The 18,469-nt window shown below is 37.8% G+C and overlaps 1 protein-coding gene across 3 annotated transcripts in view; it reads left to right on the top strand.

The window, feature by feature from the left end:
* slc2a4rg (SLC2A4 regulator) overlaps positions 1 to 9,652 on the top strand; it is a 35,476-nt gene extending 25,824 nt beyond the window's left edge. For 2 of the 3 annotated variants that reach the window (XM_079239376.1, XM_079239375.1), the window contains 5 exons: positions 2,368 to 2,468; positions 4,867 to 5,140; positions 6,182 to 6,322; positions 7,432 to 7,559; positions 8,276 to 9,652. In XM_079239376.1, coding sequence (XP_079095502.1) covers positions 2,368 to 2,468; positions 4,867 to 5,140; positions 6,182 to 6,322; positions 7,432 to 7,559; positions 8,276 to 8,387 — 756 coding nt within the window. In that variant the 3' untranslated portion in view covers positions 8,388 to 9,652. The remainder of the gene's footprint in view (positions 1 to 2,367; positions 2,469 to 4,866; positions 5,141 to 6,181; positions 6,323 to 7,431; positions 7,560 to 8,275) is intronic. The other variant, XM_079239377.1, reaches the window with a different exon arrangement.
* The last annotated feature ends 8,817 nt before the right edge of the window (positions 9,653 to 18,469 follow it).

Here is an 18,469-nt window from a genome sequence, read left to right as displayed (position 1 = left end):
GTTGAAACGTTGCTGCTTGAAGAATTTTGAAGACGTCTCTACTGGAAGCTATCGAACACAGACTGTTTCTTTAGACAAGGAGGAGGAATCAGCTGGTTGCTCACACAATGGGTGGGATTTGACACGTGACGTATGACAGTGGTAAATTACATCATACTGGTAGAAAATGACCTCAGTCTTGTTCAGGGAACCAGAGAACTGTGTAAAACAATCATTCTGAATCATGACGGTATTTCTGCATCACTTCCTGAATATTCGCAGATGATGTGCACGTTTAACATGTTAAAATTTGGGCGAAGGTTTTCTGAAATGCAAATTACACTAACATACCGTTTAATTCCAACTGCCTAATATTAGATTACATAACAAATTGACACAATCTCGTCTCTGTGGCGCATACACAAAGCAGTTTAGGCGAACACAGTATAGATATTTCGATAGAAACTTTTTTCATAAACTCAGACTAATGGCGAAATAATGCACAAGAATATGATGGAAAGATCAAAATGTGGGAGTGATAGTGCTTTGTAGCTGAGTGCCCTAAATATTTCCATCTCTAGTGGGGATGTTAAAGTGCTGGCAGAACTTAGATAAAACACCTCTCTTTAAAATCACAGACAACAACGTCTGCTTGACCCATTCATGTGGCGCGTATGAAACATCTGAAATTCTGAAATTGCATCACCTTGAATGTTAAACAGCAGCAAGAAACATTCTGGTATATTCTCTTGTGAAAATTTGGTCAATATTTTCATATGTGGGAGGGGGGGTAGTCACATCTGGATAACATCGTCCATCATCACAGACCGCACCAAAGCACTAAGCATAATTTACATCAAAACAAAAAAAATTCTCCCCATCTTACCGTAGCTACGTACTCCATCAGAGCAGAACACAGACGACTCATTGAAACGTGATGGCGCAATCTCTGTGTATGAATGTGGGAACTCCAGTCTCCGATTTCTTATTGCTGCAGCTGGAGTCCCATCTAATCAACTCAGCCTTTCAGTGACCGATCAAAAGTCCTAAGTACACTTAGGGAGGAAAAAAAAAAGATAAAGTGCTGCAAGAGAATCATGAATGTAAAAGGTTTTGTGACTTCAGTGATGTTATAGTTTGTGTGCACAAAGATCAATATGTCAAGAAAAGCAAGGGTTTAACGGCAGAGGTTTAAAACATCAATGTGCAGCTATCCATTGGATTGTAGGTTGTCTGATTTTACACAGGCTGTGAGTTAAGAGGATTATTAAACATGGCAATCAGCCTTCTTACTGTAATTGTGTTGAGATGCAAGAAAAACTCTTAGGGAATTAAGTGATTTGTGATTGTTAGCTGGATTAAAGTGTAGCTTTGCCATTTACTTTTTATTGTTGTTTTGAACGGCACGTTCAGGTACATGCATTTAGCTGCTCACAAAGGTTAATAGCAACCATGCTGGTAAAGGCAAGGAGAGAAAAGGACGGTTAATGGGGACATTTTCAGACGAATACTACTGGAGTAGAAAGTTAGGACACTACTGATGATAACATGTTGCACTGCTCTCCTCAGTCGTCTCCCCCACCTCTTTATCGTGTTTTTTTTTTTTTTTCCACGGGCTGTTGGAGGATAATGAAAGTACACGCCCACTGTCTTTCATTAGTTGCATGCAGGTCCCTGCCTGCTCAAGGGGCAGCTGCCAGGCCCTAACGTGAAAAATGAAGCAAAGTGAAATAATACCACTTGTACTCTATCTATCCATCGCCTCACAGCTTGTTTATGAGTCAAGCAAGGTTACTCTGTGTTTCATGTCTAATCAGATTTTTAGCAGGATTGGACCTGATTCAGGGTGAGGAGGCCTTGAATCACGCTGAACAATATAGGAACCCTCAGTTTTTACCCCATTAACAGACCTATTTAAGTGCAATGGATTTCACACTCCAACCCACAGTATGTGGAAATAGCAGGGTGAGACCAAAATAGTTCATGTTTGTTCATCTGCCACACTGGTTTCATTGTCCTCCCTCTGCCATTTTTTTTTAATTTTCTTTTTCCCTTTGCTTTGTGTGTTTAAATGATCTTGTAATGGATTCTATATTTATTGTCTTGTTGCTCCAACAACGTTTCATAAGGAGCGTTTGACTCATGTGTAGTTACGCACAGTCGCCCACTAAGGTCTTTCTTATAGCTTGTTTTTATATTACGGTTTGTTTCTGTCAGTGCTAACAACTGACCTTGTTGATAAATAATATTCAGATTGAGTAACTTTGTTTATATTAATGCTTTAGTAAAGTTTTTTTTTTTTTTTTTTAAAACCATATTCTTATACGAAAAATTCACAGAATTCAGCAGTACACCTAATTATGTTTTTTTGGTCAATGTTTGTTTCAGAACTCCATGAAGGTGATGTTTAAGTGCTTGTGGAAGAACTGTGAAAAGGTTCTCAGCACTTCCTCAGGGATCCAGCGACATATCCGCACCGTCCACCTGGGGTGAGTTAGTAACATCACAAGAAGGCGGAACATGTAACTTATTTACATTTGGACTCCTTCAGCTCCTCGGAGAACCCTGTCCATTTCTGTTTGACCAAATGTTACAAACATTATTGTGTACTGAAAAGTGTTATGTTTTCACTGTTTGAATTATGGTGGTGTCTCTCCTCTTATTCTACCTCGTTAGGTCTATCTCTCCAGTTTTCTTTTTCCCCTGACTGAATTCCAACAGACACCCACACACATGTGCACCGCCATCAGGCAGTATTGAGTCACACTAATGATCTTCATTGTGATAGTTTCTACCTACCAAGAAGGTGGCGGAGGTTATGTTTTTGTTAGTGCTATCAATTTGCTAGTTTGTCTGTCAGTTTGCAACTTTTAAACAAAAACCACTGGACAGATTTCATGATGTCTTTTTCACGATCTAACTTAGATTCCATTAAATATTGGGAGTGATCCAGATCCCCATCTGGATACAGGAATTTTTTTTAAAGAAGATTCCTGTTAAATTCTGGATGCTATAATCCAGGGTTTTGGTTTTTTTTTTTTGCAATTTTCATCACTGCAAGAAAATAAATTAAGATATAAACATGCGACAAACACCACAAGATAGCCAAGACACTGTGGATTCATGATCAAGGAATCTAATAGTATATACATAACAGGGTGGAAATCACAGTGTGGGTAGAAATTAACTACTTGGCAGAGGTCTGTCCTCTCCTTGTTTTAAATATGTGCTTTCTCATTATTTTGCATCTGCATATCATTTATTTTCAGATAAGCAAATGTTAACACAGATCCAGCAGATGCTTTGCAAGACTGCAAGCTTATTAATCGTCTTTTTCTGTAGCTTTTGGGCGGTGATTTAAATAGCATGGCAACACTAGAAAAGTTTAAAAGCCATCTAACTGCCTGCTCTTTGCATCTAACTAAGCTATTCCTATCACGCTTACAGGCACACTTGCAGTCACTCAGCATTCCTGTGTGTAAGGCTTTACTTATGAGTCGTCTCCTGATAAATTTGTTGTTGATTGACAGTTTGTTTCCAGCGGGTTTAACACAATCCTGCTGAGTCGCATTTTTTTTTCTTTTTCTTTCTTTTTCTAACTATATTATAATTAATCTTTCCCTCAATAATATTTCTGTTTTATAATCTACATGTAAGCTTACTTAACTGCCCCAAAACAGAAATAATCTTCTGATATAAATCCTGTCTATGCACTGTAGAGGTAAAGCTATAACAAACATGGTGGATTAAAGGTCTGTTAGGTGATCATTATATCTATAAAGCTCCCTTGGCCATCATTCTGCTTGTTTAAATGCTGGACTAGACACACACACAGAAAGATCTGTTAGGTGGTACTCCTGGGGGATAAACAGTAAATAATTTATAACTTTAATATATGAAAATAAAAAGTATTGGAGGCTTTTTTTCCATTGATGATCAGACCAGTCTGGATCTGTTTTTTATACGTGGTACAGGCATTTGGATTATTTGGAATACCTGACCTCTTTAAATAGAAATGTGACACTTCTGTGAGCTAAACAGAGCTTAGATCTGGAATACTTTCTGCAATGTAACTGAGTTATCATCTCACTTCCTGGATTTGTGCATAGAAATAAAATATCAGTGACCTTTATGTTTCTACACAGAGGAAACAGGCATAATTTTTTAAAAATCTTTTTCTATTTTGTTTTTATCGAAGCATCCAGTGGTTTTCATAAATAGATCTTTAGTAGAAGGTTTGTATTAATTTTTATTCGGGTTTTGCTTTGTTTTTTTTCCCTTTTGTTTCTGTTTACATGAAAAAAGGGAAATGATATATTGAGTGAAAGAAAGTTATGAAAAAACTCATCATCACACTCATGCATACTTCTTAGTGACTTAGTTTAAAAGTGCAAAGTCCCATACTTTGGTCCACTGAACCAGAAAAGTGACAGTTTTGTGTTTTTTGTGTTCTTTTTTATTTAGACTAAAGCAGTACAAAACAATTTGCTGAATTTTGAAGCTTGTTATTTGGTACTTTCTAAACATGCTTATGTTTAATTTGAATTTTACAATAAAATAAAGGAAGTTGCAAGTTTAGTTGGGCATCATATTTAGGACCAACGTGAATAGATTTTCGTTCATCAGTCCCCAGGCTTCGTAATGGAGGACCATCACCAAACATGTACCTTTACTGCCTCCTGCTGTTGGAAAATGCAAACTGTGCCTTTCTTTGAAAGTAACATTAAAATGCTTTGGCATATTGAAGTGTGTATTTCGAGCTGCAGCATGTCATTCTTTTCAATATTAATACAGTTAATATTTATATATGTGCAGTTTATTATAAAAGTTATAATAATCCTATTGAGGACAAGAGTGTTTTAAGTTGTTACTGCTTCTTCCCTGCAGGCGAAACAGTGACTCAGACTACAGTGATGGAGAGGAAGACTTTTACTACTCAGAGATTGAAGTCAACATGGACAGCCTAACAGAGGGCCTGTCCAGCCTGACACCTACCTCTCCCACCACATCTGGCCCTCCGCCTATCTTCCCTCCTGTGCTCGGTGATGGACATCACGCCGAGCACTTCAGCATGAATGGTCTGCAGAACCACACCCCTTCACTGCTCAGTCAATCAGCTCCCTCCACACTCTGCCACATCCGCACTGATCACGCCTACCAGGTAATCCCCACACAGATAAACGCCAGACATGATATGCAGACAGTCTTAAGTTTGGAAAGTAGAAGCTGCTGCAGTGCCTTTAGACTAAAACCAAAACACTAGCCAGTCGTGGCCAGCACTGAATTCCCTTTCCTATTAAATGGTATTTGCATAGGTGGGTTTTTAAATTGGTGCCAAAAATAAATAAAAATGGTATAGATGAGTTTCTCTCCCACACTTATGTAGGAGTATGTTACTAAAAACCAAAAGAAAAATTTATTAAAAATTTCAAGCTTGCATGAAAAAAAAGATGAATCTAATTTTGTAGTTTTTTTTTAACTACAAAAATGATGAGATTCAATTCTACTCCATCTTATGCTTGCACACCTCATTTGAACTGTATTGTGGTCTGTGGGTTTTCATGTCTTCTTCTTTCTTCTTCTCATACACTTATTCTTTCTCGTCTTCCTGCACCAGTTTTGTTCACACTCCTCATTTATATGTTGTTTGTGGTAAAATTAAAGGGTGATGAATGCATGATGAATGCATTTGTTGATTGTATAAATATTTAAAATATTCAATATTGAATTTAGTCCTTTGCTTTGGTTTGGGGGAAGTGCCCAACTTTCAGTTTCCATGACAACAAAAAATGCACATAAAAATAGAAGTACTGTATGCTTATGCAGGAAGCTTGTAATAGCTGCTTATCATTATTCTATTTCGCTGCAGCCTGTTAGTTACTACTTAAAGACTTCTTTCTGCTCTTAGAGGTGGTTCTGTACCATGCTCTGCAAGGGCCTGTCTGTTTTGTGAAATTGTCATTTGCATAATTTTTCACACAACACAAAACAAATTGTGGTCAATTTCAAATAGATGCATGGAACCAGTGATCAACTAAAGACACATTTCAGGGTTAAAGCTGGAGAAATGCCTTCTGTACTAACTGTGCAATCCTTTTCTACTGTATTCTTCTTTTGTCTGTTTGTCTCTGTACATTTCCCATTGCTCCTTGTTTCTGTTGTGTCTTCTCCTGGCTGTGTGGGGTGGTTGTCCATGTTCCAGGCCACGGCTCCAGTGAGTATCCCAGTGGGTCCTGAGCTGGCTGGGATAGGCAGTGGTAATGGGATCGGGCCTGGAACTGGGACTGGGAATGACATCAGTGTGTCGTGGCAGTCCCCTCCTGTCATTTTTAAAGGCATCCCGGTGAGTGAGGCTTTGTCTCACGCCGTTTTATCTCTATTTTCTCTCTTTTTCCTGGTTCTTTCACTTGCAGCCATCTAAGCTTCTTGTGTTGTTTTTTTCCTTCTTCCTCCTTTTTTCCCCCTTCTTCCATCATCAGAAACAAAGGCTTCAGTTTAGCTTCCTTATCCCAGATTATCCATAATTGAACAACTTGGAACTGAAACACGAAATCTGACTATATTTGTCCTAATGTGCAGCATTTAAAACCGGTTTCTAATGTTGAACCATTTGTGCCGTTTGACATGGTGGGTTCATAAGGTCACAGAAATGCAGCATCTTATTACAAGTGGTTATGACAATGTGAGGGCTAAAGAACACAAAAATAGTTATTACTGATAATCCTCACAATGGGGCAACTTTTGGCTCCAATTAGTGTGGACTGATGGAAAATATAATAAGTAGGCCTTAGAAATGTAGGATGCACATGTTGCATCTTAAAAGAACATCACACATCTCAGTTCCAGAGCTATATGATTTGCAGATCAACGATAAAACTTAAAAAGTAAAAATAGAGCTAAAATGGATTCACAGCACGGCTACATCCTTACTTTTTTGGATGAACACAATCATAAATCTTTTGATATGAAGTAAATTTTGTTGCATGCTTGATCAAGAAAAAATGACACACAGTAGAAAGCTATGGGAGGGGGTCTTACCTGGATTCTGCTCCAAAATCCAATAAGTGTAAGGGGTTCATGTGCTAAACATGTAAATAACAGCAATATTTCTGTGTCTGTATTGAAACAGATTAAATAAAATTACCCTGCATTTAAACTGAAAATACACAAGAATATTTTACCCAGAGTTGCTTATATATTGATAGATAGATAGATAGATATTATGTTTTTTTTTTATTTTTTATTTTTTTTTTACAGAAGAGAGTTTTAGTTATGTCTTTCTGTATTCTGGCTGGAGTTTTTCTCATTTATCACTGTATTAATATTTAGATATTCCAGTCTGTGTGAGTATTGAACATTGATTGTTTCTTTTTGTTCCAGAGTGGACCAGATACCGCAAGGCTTCACCCTGTCACTATATTATTGACACCGTAATGTTTTCCATCTTTGCAGGGGCCTGTGACTCATGTTCGTACTGTGAGCATTGGTGAAAAGCGGCAGCCAGCACCCAGCACGCACACCACTGTTAACAAGAACCACACTTTAATAACGCCAGCGCCTAAATCAACACCAGGAACCAGGTATGTTACATATGTGTGTGCTGAGTCTCTCTAACTGTGTTAGGATTGTAGCTCTAACTATTTTCAGTGTTCAAATATTTAAGAAACATTATTACAACAATTCTATTTCACCACGCTTTATGCTGTAAATACCAAAATGTGTCTGTATTACTGCAATAGTCTTTGTCACTTTTGCTTATAACTATCCCCTCTCCCTCATTCAGGGACTGCAGTTCTCCTATTTGGGAGCAGTCTGTGCCAAATAACAGACAAGTGTTAAAACAACACTACTTAAATTAATCAAATTAAGTGAACAGTTATTCTAATTGTTTGGATTCTCATCTGTTTTAAAATGATTGATCAGAATGTATTTATAACATTGTCTTATAGTCGATAGGAAATTGCTGATATACTGTAAAGAAATGGGCTGGGAGAGGCTAGATTATTCCTCAGGTTAAAACAGTATAAACAAGATCAGATATTGGTGAAAATTTTAAAGATGTCTTTCCTGCATATATTCACAGATGTACTAAACGGTTTTGAACTGCCTGAGTTTGCTTGCTTGATTCATCCCCTTGCATGTTCATGGACACCTATTGTCCCCTTTCAAATGTAGTGTACATACATGTGTGAGTGTGCGTGTGTGTGTTTTTGTTTTTTTGTTGTTTTTTTTTCATATGTGGGCGTCTGGTTGTCTGTCTGCATGCCCTTACATTGTCACATCTGCTGTTACAAAGGAAACCCCGGGGGGAGGCTAAGAAGTGCCGAAAGGTGTACGGCATGGAGAAGAGAGACATGTGGTGCACAGCCTGTCGCTGGAAAAAAGCCTGTCAGAGATTCACCGACTAATCCAGTCTCCTTCCCTGGTCTGCAAGATGAGCTCCTTCCTACTCTGAGTGACAGCAAGGTGGACTCTTCCTCTGAGGAGATGAGGGCAGATTTCCTCATGACAGAGTTCTCAGCGCCTTTTTCTCCGAGCCAGCGGGGGGCTTCGTCTTTATCTCATTTACGTTTCCAAACACAATGAGAAGATTAAAAACAAAACACATTATGCAGGTTTGGAGACTTTTTCTAAGACTGATACATTTTCATTTACAGTAAAATTCAGAAAAAAAAACATTGAAATTAGATTCTGAACCTTCTGATTAGATTCTTTTTCTTTTTTTTTTCACTTGCTTAAACTCAAAGCAACGTTAGAAGACTACGGATAAGCTTTTTGATATAATCTGTTCATTGTAAGCTACTGTTTATGAGGTGAGTTGAAACTCTTTTTGAAGGTTTAAGGGTCAACACCAGATGTGCTTTTTTAGCATGTCTGCTTCTTATTATCACTGTTTAAGGGACTTCAAACCTACCAAATGCATAAAAACATCTTCAGTTACACCCGGCAGGCGTGGTGTGCGTGCCAACACCACTGTCCTCCACAGTCTTATTGGATATCAGCTGCATTTTTTAAAACATATTATACAATATCAAATAGCTTGTTTATTAAGCCAATCCAGAACAGCCATACTTCTTTAAGATTGTTCAAAGCTGCACAAAACCCTTCTCACCAAGTGGTACAAAGAGTTTTACTCCAAAAGATTTTCAAGATATGTACACAATATATGAAATATATTCCCCTCTCTTATTCTCTCTTTTTTCACTAGAGATATGCACCTTGAAGAAATAAGTTGTCTTTTACAGTATGACTATGCCCAGTATGCTTGGGAGAGGATATGTATTTCTTATATAGTTTATTTTCAGCAGTGAGTTGCTGAAGCAACTAACAGCTCCGTTGTGCAATCAAAGCAATGACAGCATTTAGTAGTTTCTTTCTTACGTCAAGGTTGTCATCAAGTCTTTAATTCATGCAGAAAGGCTCTGTTGTTTCGTCTCAACAGCTGATGTTCTTAAAGAGATTGTTTACCATAATGATATGTGAATGATAAATGCCCTTTGAAATTTTAACTTGACAGTCTGACTGAAATATATAGTGGACGTGGGAAAATAACAGCGATTGTAACCTTACAATCAATACCTGATGATTTGTCAGGCATCTGGATTCATCTCTTACAGCTTAAAATAGAGAACATTTTCTATAGTTTGGAAGAATCACCATTAACTAGCTTTGTTTTGCCTGTAAAAACAGCGGCACAAGGTTGTCCTGTTTTAAAAGATATATATCTAAATATGTATATCTAAATATATATATATATATATATATATATATATATATATATATATATATATATATATATATATATATATATATATATATACATACATACACCATGTTAGGGAATTCATGCTTTCTGTGACCATGTATGCAAACCATCTGAAACTTTGAAGAAACACACACACATTGCTAGATACTACCTTTTTGGGTCAGCTGTGCTGACACCTTCCATAATAGCTTTTATGCCATAATAGGCGTGAATAGAGCTGATTGACTTTCCTCTAAACAAACATCCGTGTTAATCCTCTGTTGCTCATCTTTGTCTCCTAAATGGAGACACAGGCTAGTGCATAGTCTGCACGCCAAGTCCGTGTAGTTTCAGTTACCTGAGCTGCGTACTGTCCAGTAGACTCTTGCAGACTGATGAGGTTGACAAAATTGATGTTAAATGGGCCAAGTAGGCATGCAAAGCATGAATTCCCTATAATCCTTAAAAAATTATCTTGCACTCTGATGCAGCATTTGAAGATAAATACAGAGAATCAAATTGAATCAGTGCAAAGTTTGGACGTTAGTGGTCGGCTGCGCATTGATTCTTATTGAAGAAAGAGTTGCTTGGATTTAAAACGTTAAACCGAAATGGAGTCTTACCTTCTCGAAAAGGCCAATTGTAGTAAGAAAGGAGGCAGAGGTTTCCAAGCTGTATAAAGAAAAGAATTACAAATTTTTAAAAAAAACTTTTGGTGGTAGGTTATAGATAGAAACTTAAATTTTGTGATAATCTCTTTCAGATTAGTTTTTCAATAATATTGGCCTTCCTAAGGAAATATTTAATTTTAAAATAAATTTTATGACTTGTTTTTTGTTTCTTATTATTGATAGAGATATTAAAAATGGAGGACGGAACAAAGTAATTTGATAATATTTAGAAAAAAAGAAAAATTATACTGTCCCCTCCTTAAAGATTACCATTCTGAAATTGTATATATCCAAAGTGAAAAGCACCTATTATCGGCGTGATGACATGGATGGACTACTACATTGTCTGTCATAGCTAAAATTGATTTAAAAAAAAAAAAAAAAAAAATCATTATGAGTAGATCCCCAGAGCAGTTTTAACTGCATTTCCCTTCACTAGTGATGTGTAGATGTTATTAACCTCGTCAAAGTTGACTCAATCATTCTTTAACTTTAAATGACTTTGATAAAAGATAATACTGATTGTTTTTCAAGATGATAACCAGCCTCCCTGGAAACCACATCGCTAAATCCTAGTATTTCTATAGCCCAAGAATTCAAATTAGCCTCAGAGGGCTTTAGAAGCTGAAACAATAATCACACCCTCTAAACTTAAAGCCTCACTTCAGATAAATGTCCTCAGAAATGGAGTCATGACAATGGATGTATGTTTTTAAGAGATTCAGACTTTTGCTGTATTAGCAGCCTTTCATCATAGATTCTGCTGCGTGTCCCCAGACACTGACCCGACCTGACATCAGTAGCAGCAACAGATGCAGACTGCCTGTCCTCTCCTCTGTGAGCGAGCCATATTTGAGCAGGCTCCTTCACTAACAGTGCAGTGCAACCTCAGACCTGCGTCGCCATAGAAACACCTGTGCCACCCTCTAGCGTCACAGGGTCACCGGTGCTGGTTGTTAGCTGAAACCAAGTCACAGGCGACGTGTAATCACTGCTGGATAAACTCTCATGCATGAAGTCAGTGGGTCAGAACAAACAAATGTTGTCTCATTGAGTTGTTGTTAGTGGAAACAAAAATCATCATCCTCCCTATTAATTTCAGTGACATCCCAGATAAGCTAGGTCAGCAGGCCTCTTCCAGTCAGAAACTTCACAAAGTGCCAATGAAAAGAAAAAAAAAGGAAAAGGTATACTGACTTTATGAAATTGCACTACGCTGCACTGCGCAAAGACATGTTTTTATACATGGACATTTTATATACACAAATTTTTAAGTGAAAGGGTATTTTCTTTCAAGAGGGTGGGTTAGGGTTATCGTCACTGCCCAATGGAATTAATGGGGTGTCAGGGATAGGGGTCGAGAACCTCTGTTGTTCCCCATTATTGGCAAGTGATCTAAACAGCTAATGTCTTGCTTTCTGTGTTAGATATTGTACTCAACACAGTGGTGCTGGCAGTTTTAGGCATGTGGTACAGGAAGTACAGAGTGGTACTCAGCGGTAACGAGTCACTTTGCCTTTTTTTGGACAAGTGCCAAGGGCTGAAAGCAGTGCCAGCCTTGTTGCAGTGATGGGAAAACACCGGTTTTAGTACATAGCTACACATTATAACTTTGATAACAGAAGAGGCTTTACAGTGTTTTGATGCCTGGAGTTTTTTCTGAATGCTCATCCACTTTCTATCAATAATTCTCACCTTTGTGCTTCCTGTACTTACTTACAAAAATGGTTCCTGCTTCTTAACATTTTACTGAGCTGAGGTATTACATGTGTACATACTGTTATTAGTGCTGGATACCACTTTTAAGAATGTTACCTTTTGGTTTGGTCATTGATACAGTGTCGAATGCCACCCAACAGGTCTCTCCATCCTCATTGTAAGCACCAGCAGAGTTGGAAGCCAGTGCTTTGGCCAAGACCAAGGACCCAAGAACAGCAAAGAGATCTTGTCCTCTTAATCTAATGTACCTTTTTATCAAGCTGCACTAAACTGGCCTGTGATGATCAGCTCTCCCAAATGGCGACATTAACAACCTTGCATTGAGAGGGTTGCTTGGGCCGCCGCGGCTCGGAAAATAAACATGGTTACAAAGCATCCGTTGTGGCCAAGAGATACTTTAGATTGCTTTGATGTTAAATATATCATCAATTCCAGCTTTTAACTTGCAAAATGATGGATGGAGATTGACCTAAATTCTGGATGGGTGTGCAGGGAAACCGTAGGTGGAAAGACACGCAGTGACGATATAGAACGATTTGCAGTTTCAGGGCTTTCTTGTACATATTGCAAGATATATAGATCCATGAGGCTTTTTCATATACTGTTGTTTTGTCTTTCTTATCTCTGTTATATGAAAAGGAATTTTTTTTTTTTTTTTTTTTTTTTTTTTTTTTTTTTTTACATTACAGTTGCTCAAAATATCTTTCTTGCAATTTAAAGTCGAGAAGCTATAGTAAACTTAATTCAGTGTGTATTGTAGCTTAGAGGCAAAGGGGAGAAAAAGACAACCTGTTGAATGTAACTCTTACAAAAAGTCTTTATTGTTTTTGCAGTAGTTGCTGGCTAATTTGTACAGCCTGTTTTGAATCTGTAGTGCATCCTGATTTTGGCATCCAAACTCCTACCACATGGACAGCTATCGCCACACTGCTGCATCTTATGAAATGATACAACCATGCAGTATTGCTTTACTCTCTGTGCAATGAGATGCTTTACAATGGAACAAGAACTTAAATGCTTTTTTGGTGACATCAGGGCCACTTGCTCACTTTTTTGCTGTCTGACTGTCTGTCTTTCCCTCGGCCAAATAGAACTTTCTTTTGAGTATGTGTAGTTGTTGTCGTGGATGTTGTTTGTGGTTGTGACATGAAGTTTTTTTTTGGCAGGATAACTTTCAACCTTTGATTACCTTGTGGAAGGAAATCTTTTATCCTGCCCTGCACATTCCAACAGACAGCATGTTTTTAGTTGCTTACCATTTACTTTTTTTTTTTTACCGCAGCAAATATTCTCCAGTCACATTGCCCTTTCTTCTGCTATTCAGCTTTACTGTGGTCCCAACCAAGCCTTTACCCAGCATATTAAGCTAAACTAAACCCTTGAAATGTGCATCACAAAAGCCTTTGTATGTTTTTTTTTTTCCAAATATGTCAAAATTGATGTGCTGTTTTATTGAATGTCAAGTTTTCATTTGTGAGTAAAACAGCAACAACAAAGCCGATCGATCTCCTTTCAAATCAACCGTAAACGCATTGCAATGGCAGCTCCACTCTTCTTCTCCTTCACCTGTGCTTGTATGATACTGTCCAGCTGTTTACCCACTCTGTTGCTTCTCCCATTTAAAGACCATTTTCTCTGCTGGTGTGTTTTCACTAAGCCTCATGCTGGCTGTTGTGAAAACACACCTTTGCTTTTTTTTTTTTTCTTTTTTCTTTCTTCTCTCCCATTGATTGATTGTCTGGTTGAGTTTGAGGTTGTTTTGCATGTTTAGCATCGCTCATTGTCTTTCTTTGTTTTTCATTTTTAAAATAAAAAATATTAAGGAGATACAACACTGAAGGGTTTTTGTGTTAAGAGTGTCCCTCTCAATATCCAGTAACTCGAGGCTGATGTAAAGGTTTTATTTCGTAAAATGTCCTAAAAAAAAAAAAAAAAAAGAAAAAGAATAAACAAACAAAAAAAAAAGAAGTGGAGCCTGATTCTCGGTCAGTGCTGTGGGGAACGTGACATCAGCCTTGAGGCTTCACTGGAGGGTAAAATTTCTCACGTGTGGGCTCCGCCTCTGGTCTTCATCAGCAGTCCCACACGTATGGAGGAAGCACTTTCTGAGGAGTGGTGCACTCAAGGAGTATTTGTGTGAATGTCACGCCTTTGACTAGTGCTTGAAAAGATGTATGACCATGTATGATGCTGATAATGTGATCTATGTGATGTAATGTGACAGAAAGAAAATAAACCTGAATGGAACAAATCTGACATTAGATTGATTCTTTTAGGTAAATATGGAGATTTGGGGATAATCATCAGCTGGCTTGTTTTTCATGTCAAATCTACCAAACAAAGAAATACAGCAGTGCAGAGCAGAAGGAAATCTTCTGTCTGCTTTCTTTCGCTTCTCTATTGCACCCTCTTGTGGCCAACTTGGGCACAGACAACCCCAACTGCTGTCCAGCACGTAGAACTAAAGAGGAAAAATACACCAAGACACATTGATCACTTCTTTACAGCAGCAATTTCAAAATTTATTGAGACTGATTGATTTTTGCAAATAATAGTTAAGCTCTATTTTCCACTAAACATGAACTTAGAAAGAGGCTTGGACGGCTGGCAGGCCCGACCCAACATCGAACAGGAGGCTCATTGTTGGCTGTAAAAATGTTCTGTGATCTATCAACCAAAAAATATCCGCACAAGAGCACTTAAATCTGCCCAAAACAAAACAGGTGTAAAAACAGGACAGTTTTTTTTTTTTTGATTATTTAGCACATTTTGTTACAAACACAGGATTATGATAATAATCAATATAAAGTCAGTATCATATTGAACAATATTCCCAATGAAAATAAACAAACGTCAAGCTTCAAGTGCGACTTTTACAAACCAAAGACCTTCTGAAACTTGAGAAAATAAATAATATATAATAGTAATATAAATTCATATATATGAAGGTATACACACCACACTCTTAGTAGAAGAACAAAATCTAAAGAAAAAAGCGCCAATTTTGAAATATAGTATCATATAGATATACCCATATCTATGGCTTCATGATTTGCACGTGAGAATCAAGCTATACAGGCTAAAATGAGGATTGCAATCTGTACACGTCTAAGAATACCCATAATCATCTGCAAAAGAGCAAACAGTTCCAGTTTTGCATTGTGTGGAATGAAACAGTTGTGTGCAGATGCCGAATATGTTGCTTTGGTATGACAAAATGAACACAGGCATGCAGATAAGACCACAGAATCAGGGTCCAAAACGCCATTAACACACTGTGGGAAGGAGAATCTAGTTGCCCATCTTGATTTGTCTCGAAGTATTGTCGTCAAAAACATTTTGCACCTCCAATCGGATCAGTCGCACCTCCAATCGGATCAGTCGCATCGCAGTAATCTCTATCCATAGATACAAATATTCAGTCATCTCTCAGAAAGCAGACACTCTCACAAGCACGCGGGTGAAATGTCATTGAGGCACATATCGAGGGGTCGATGGCAGATGTTTTCCTGAAGTACAACCCAGAATGAGGAAGTGGACATACAGTACAGGTCGTGAGAAGAGCACAGGGCCAGGGACTCACACATACATCCAGATGTCTCTCAGTGGCCATAAAAGCACCACAGGACAGAGATTTGTCACTGATCATGGGCTCCTTCCACACCCACAATTAACATTCATAAAAAATTTCTACCCCATTGTCTTTCTCCTTTTCTTTTTTTTTTCTTTCTTTTGTTTCAATCCTAGAAAAAACAACTATCTGATTGATGGGTCCAACAAAAACAGAATAAATAACAAAAGAAATAAAGAAGTTGCCAGATATGAAGAAAGCATCACAAAATGTGCTGAGGTTCTCAGCAGGGGTTTAGGGGAAGTGCAGTTCATGGCACCTGTTGAGTGGCCTGATGTGAGTGACTAGCACTGGCAACTACATGTTTCCCAGAGTTACTACTTCACCACTTCCCTGTTTTTTTGGTTTTTTTTTGTTTTGTTTGTTTGCTTGTTTTTATTATTTTATTTTTATTATCCACACACAGCATCACCAACTTGATTGTGTGTCATTCGAGCTGTGAGCCAGTGAAAATCAGAGAAAACAACAAACAAACAAAAATCATATCAATCCTATTTCACTCAAAATTTAAGATGCAGTCTTCAAAAGCTGGCTGGTTCTTTCACACAGCCCTTCATATTCACAATATTAAAATAACGTGCACTTTATCGAACTGTGACAAATAGTGACAGGCTAAAAAAAAAACTAAAAAAAAACAACAACCCAACAACAAAGCAGTTTACCACAACAATAAATCTAAAAGCACTTGCACACAGACGGTGAAACAAAAGCACTTCATGTATACAAAGTACAAGATTGTTTTTGGTTTGATATAAATCAATTAGTGTACATTAGTGATGCAAAAGCATGTGCTGAATATATGTTTCAATCAATACCTAACAGAGAAGTTGAACAGTGAAGGTGTCTTTTCCCTTGGAAAAAAAAAAAAAAAAAAAAAAAAAAAAAGCAAATACGACAGAAAAAGCTCAAACTGGCACAATAAAAAGGTTGATAAAAGCCCCATGGCTTGCTGTCCACAACAAGGCAAAGTATAAAAGCTTTTTAGTTTCTTTTCTTATACAAGATATAAAATATACCCCTAAAAAGAAAACCAAAAAAGAAAGGAAATAACACACAATAAAGCGTAGCATCCAGCACTTAATAATTAATAAGAGTAACATCAACAACAGTAATCATAGTTCTGATATTTATAGTAAGACATATCATCGGCTTCACTTGAATTGTCTTTAACTTCCCCAAAAACATGGAAATTATTTTTTAAAATTAATGTTGGTTTCTTTTGGATTCTTGACAATCATTCTGGCAAACATCCATCCATCCTGTTCCACACACACACACACACATACACACACACACACACACACACACACACACACACACACACACAGAGAGAAAGAAAGAGGAGCGAACAACTTCTTAAAAATCAGGAATCCACAAACAGGTTTTTCAATAAATAAATTAATATTACACTGTCTACAAATACTGAAACTCTGAATTTCAAGCACAATTCTGATCCCTTTTTTTTTTACCTTAGAAAAACTGGAGAAAGTGTATAGCCAAAAGGTAAATTAACCATGGAGAGAGTCTGCATATTCTGTATCTAGAAATTGAATAACATAAATGGGGGGGGGGGGGGGGGGGGAGAGCTAAAAACAAAATATATGAACAAAGGCAGTTTCTCCTCTGGTGTGAGAGACTTGGCTCTCAGGTCCAATCATCACAACTTCCAGTGTGGGAGACACTGAACCAGAGACAGTGAGAGAGACAGAAAGCATTATTAGTGTAGGGTAGGTCCACTGTGAGCTCAACTTCACTTTTAGAACAAAAAAAGTAGACACAGATGTCCACGTTGTGCCTTAACACATTTAAAACTCTCACATAAATTGTAAAAAGATTGTTCAGTCTCTGTCTCTCTCTGTCTCACAGTTTTTTATTCCCCCTTTCTAAATCCCAAGAATCGTATGTACATTTGTAAAATCTCCAGGATCTGTTGGAATGAGTCGATAGAAACAGGTGGTGAACTTAACTAAAGAAAAGATTAAGGACCCCACTGAAAGGCATAGGCTATATAAACAGCAGTCTGCACAAAGATTCAGTGATTCATATATCGTGATAACAGTCAAGAGGACATAAAGTATGTCCTTAAAGGTAGGTGCGGTCACCGAGTTGTTTAGGTAAGTAAAGATCAGGTCAAAAATGTAAACCACGGGTTCGGGGCTTTGATAGAAGTCCGTTTGTCGTTAAAGTGCAAGTCTGTGGCAGTAGGACTCTGCATCAACAATGTGCCGTTGGGCTTCACAGTCCCCTGACACTCATATCTTTGCAATAGATTTAGATTCTCTCAGTCTTCACTCAAAGAAACACTTTCCCCTCGAAACGTTACAGCCAAGGAGGGACCGAGACACCCTTCTTCTGGCTATTTCCCTACTTTGTCTGTGATCCTTGGTTGCCATGGTGATTGTGATGGCAAACATACAAAGTTGCAGTCTAGCGTTGGCCATGTCCTTGGCAGCGTCCTCGTCGATTCCCGTTCGAACAGCAGAAAAAGTGTTGGAATCTGACCTGAACCCTCAAGAAAAAGAAACACAAAAAAAACCCCCACTGCATCTGAAGTAAAGGAGGTAAGGAGGAAAAAAAAAAGCCTTGCACTCAAGCCATCTTCGTCACTCTTCTTCCATGGCGTTCAAGGTTCAGTATGTGTGTGTTTGTGTGTTGAGTGTTAACTCAGAATGGTGTTAGATCATTGTCGTGCATCATCCTATAGCATCTCCATTCAAAGGAAGG

The sequence above is a fragment of the Telmatherina bonti genome (assembly GCF_933228915.1).
Source record: "Telmatherina bonti genome assembly, chromosome: 4".
Taxonomy (NCBI): domain Eukaryota; kingdom Metazoa; phylum Chordata; class Actinopteri; order Atheriniformes; family Telmatherinidae; genus Telmatherina; species Telmatherina bonti.
The sequence above is the reverse complement of the archived record's forward strand: the minus strand, read 5'-3'. Positions and strand labels throughout refer to the sequence as shown.